Source organism: Penaeus monodon, chromosome 32 (genome assembly GCF_015228065.2).
Source record: "Penaeus monodon isolate SGIC_2016 chromosome 32, NSTDA_Pmon_1, whole genome shotgun sequence".
Classification (NCBI taxonomy): Eukaryota; Metazoa; Arthropoda; class Malacostraca; order Decapoda; family Penaeidae; genus Penaeus; species Penaeus monodon.
In genome coordinates this window covers 31,168,661-31,168,903 of record NC_051417.1, presented here as the reverse complement: position 1 = coordinate 31,168,903, position 243 = coordinate 31,168,661, and the positions used below count along the sequence as shown (strand labels likewise).

The 243-nt window shown below is 49.0% G+C and overlaps 1 protein-coding gene across 1 annotated transcript in view; it reads right to left on the bottom strand.

The window, feature by feature from the left end:
* LOC119593318 overlaps nt 1-224 on the bottom strand; it is a 1,964-nt gene extending 1,740 nt beyond the window's left edge. The window contains exon 1 of the mRNA XM_037942245.1: nt 21-224. Within this exon, the coding sequence (XP_037798173.1) occupies nt 21-33 (13 nt within the window). The 5' untranslated portion in view covers nt 34-224. The remainder of the gene's footprint in view (nt 1-20) is intronic.
* Nucleotides 225-243: the final 19 nt, after the last annotated feature.

Below are 243 nucleotides of genomic sequence, written 5' to 3'. Positions count from 1 at the left end.
AAAGTCAACGAAAGCATCACCCTTGGCAGCCATGTTGGAGACCACGATGTAAACACGCCACACGTCTTGCAAGGGAAGGAGACATACGCACACTGAATCCTTCCCTAATTCGACATGCGTTTATGTACCTCTGTGACGCATCAGCTGTTTCGTGTCTCGAGTGTTATTACGTGCGAATTCAGGTCTTCTCTCGATTGCTGGGTTGCTCTCTAAGCCAGAGTCGAGTGGTATTGTGGTATTCGG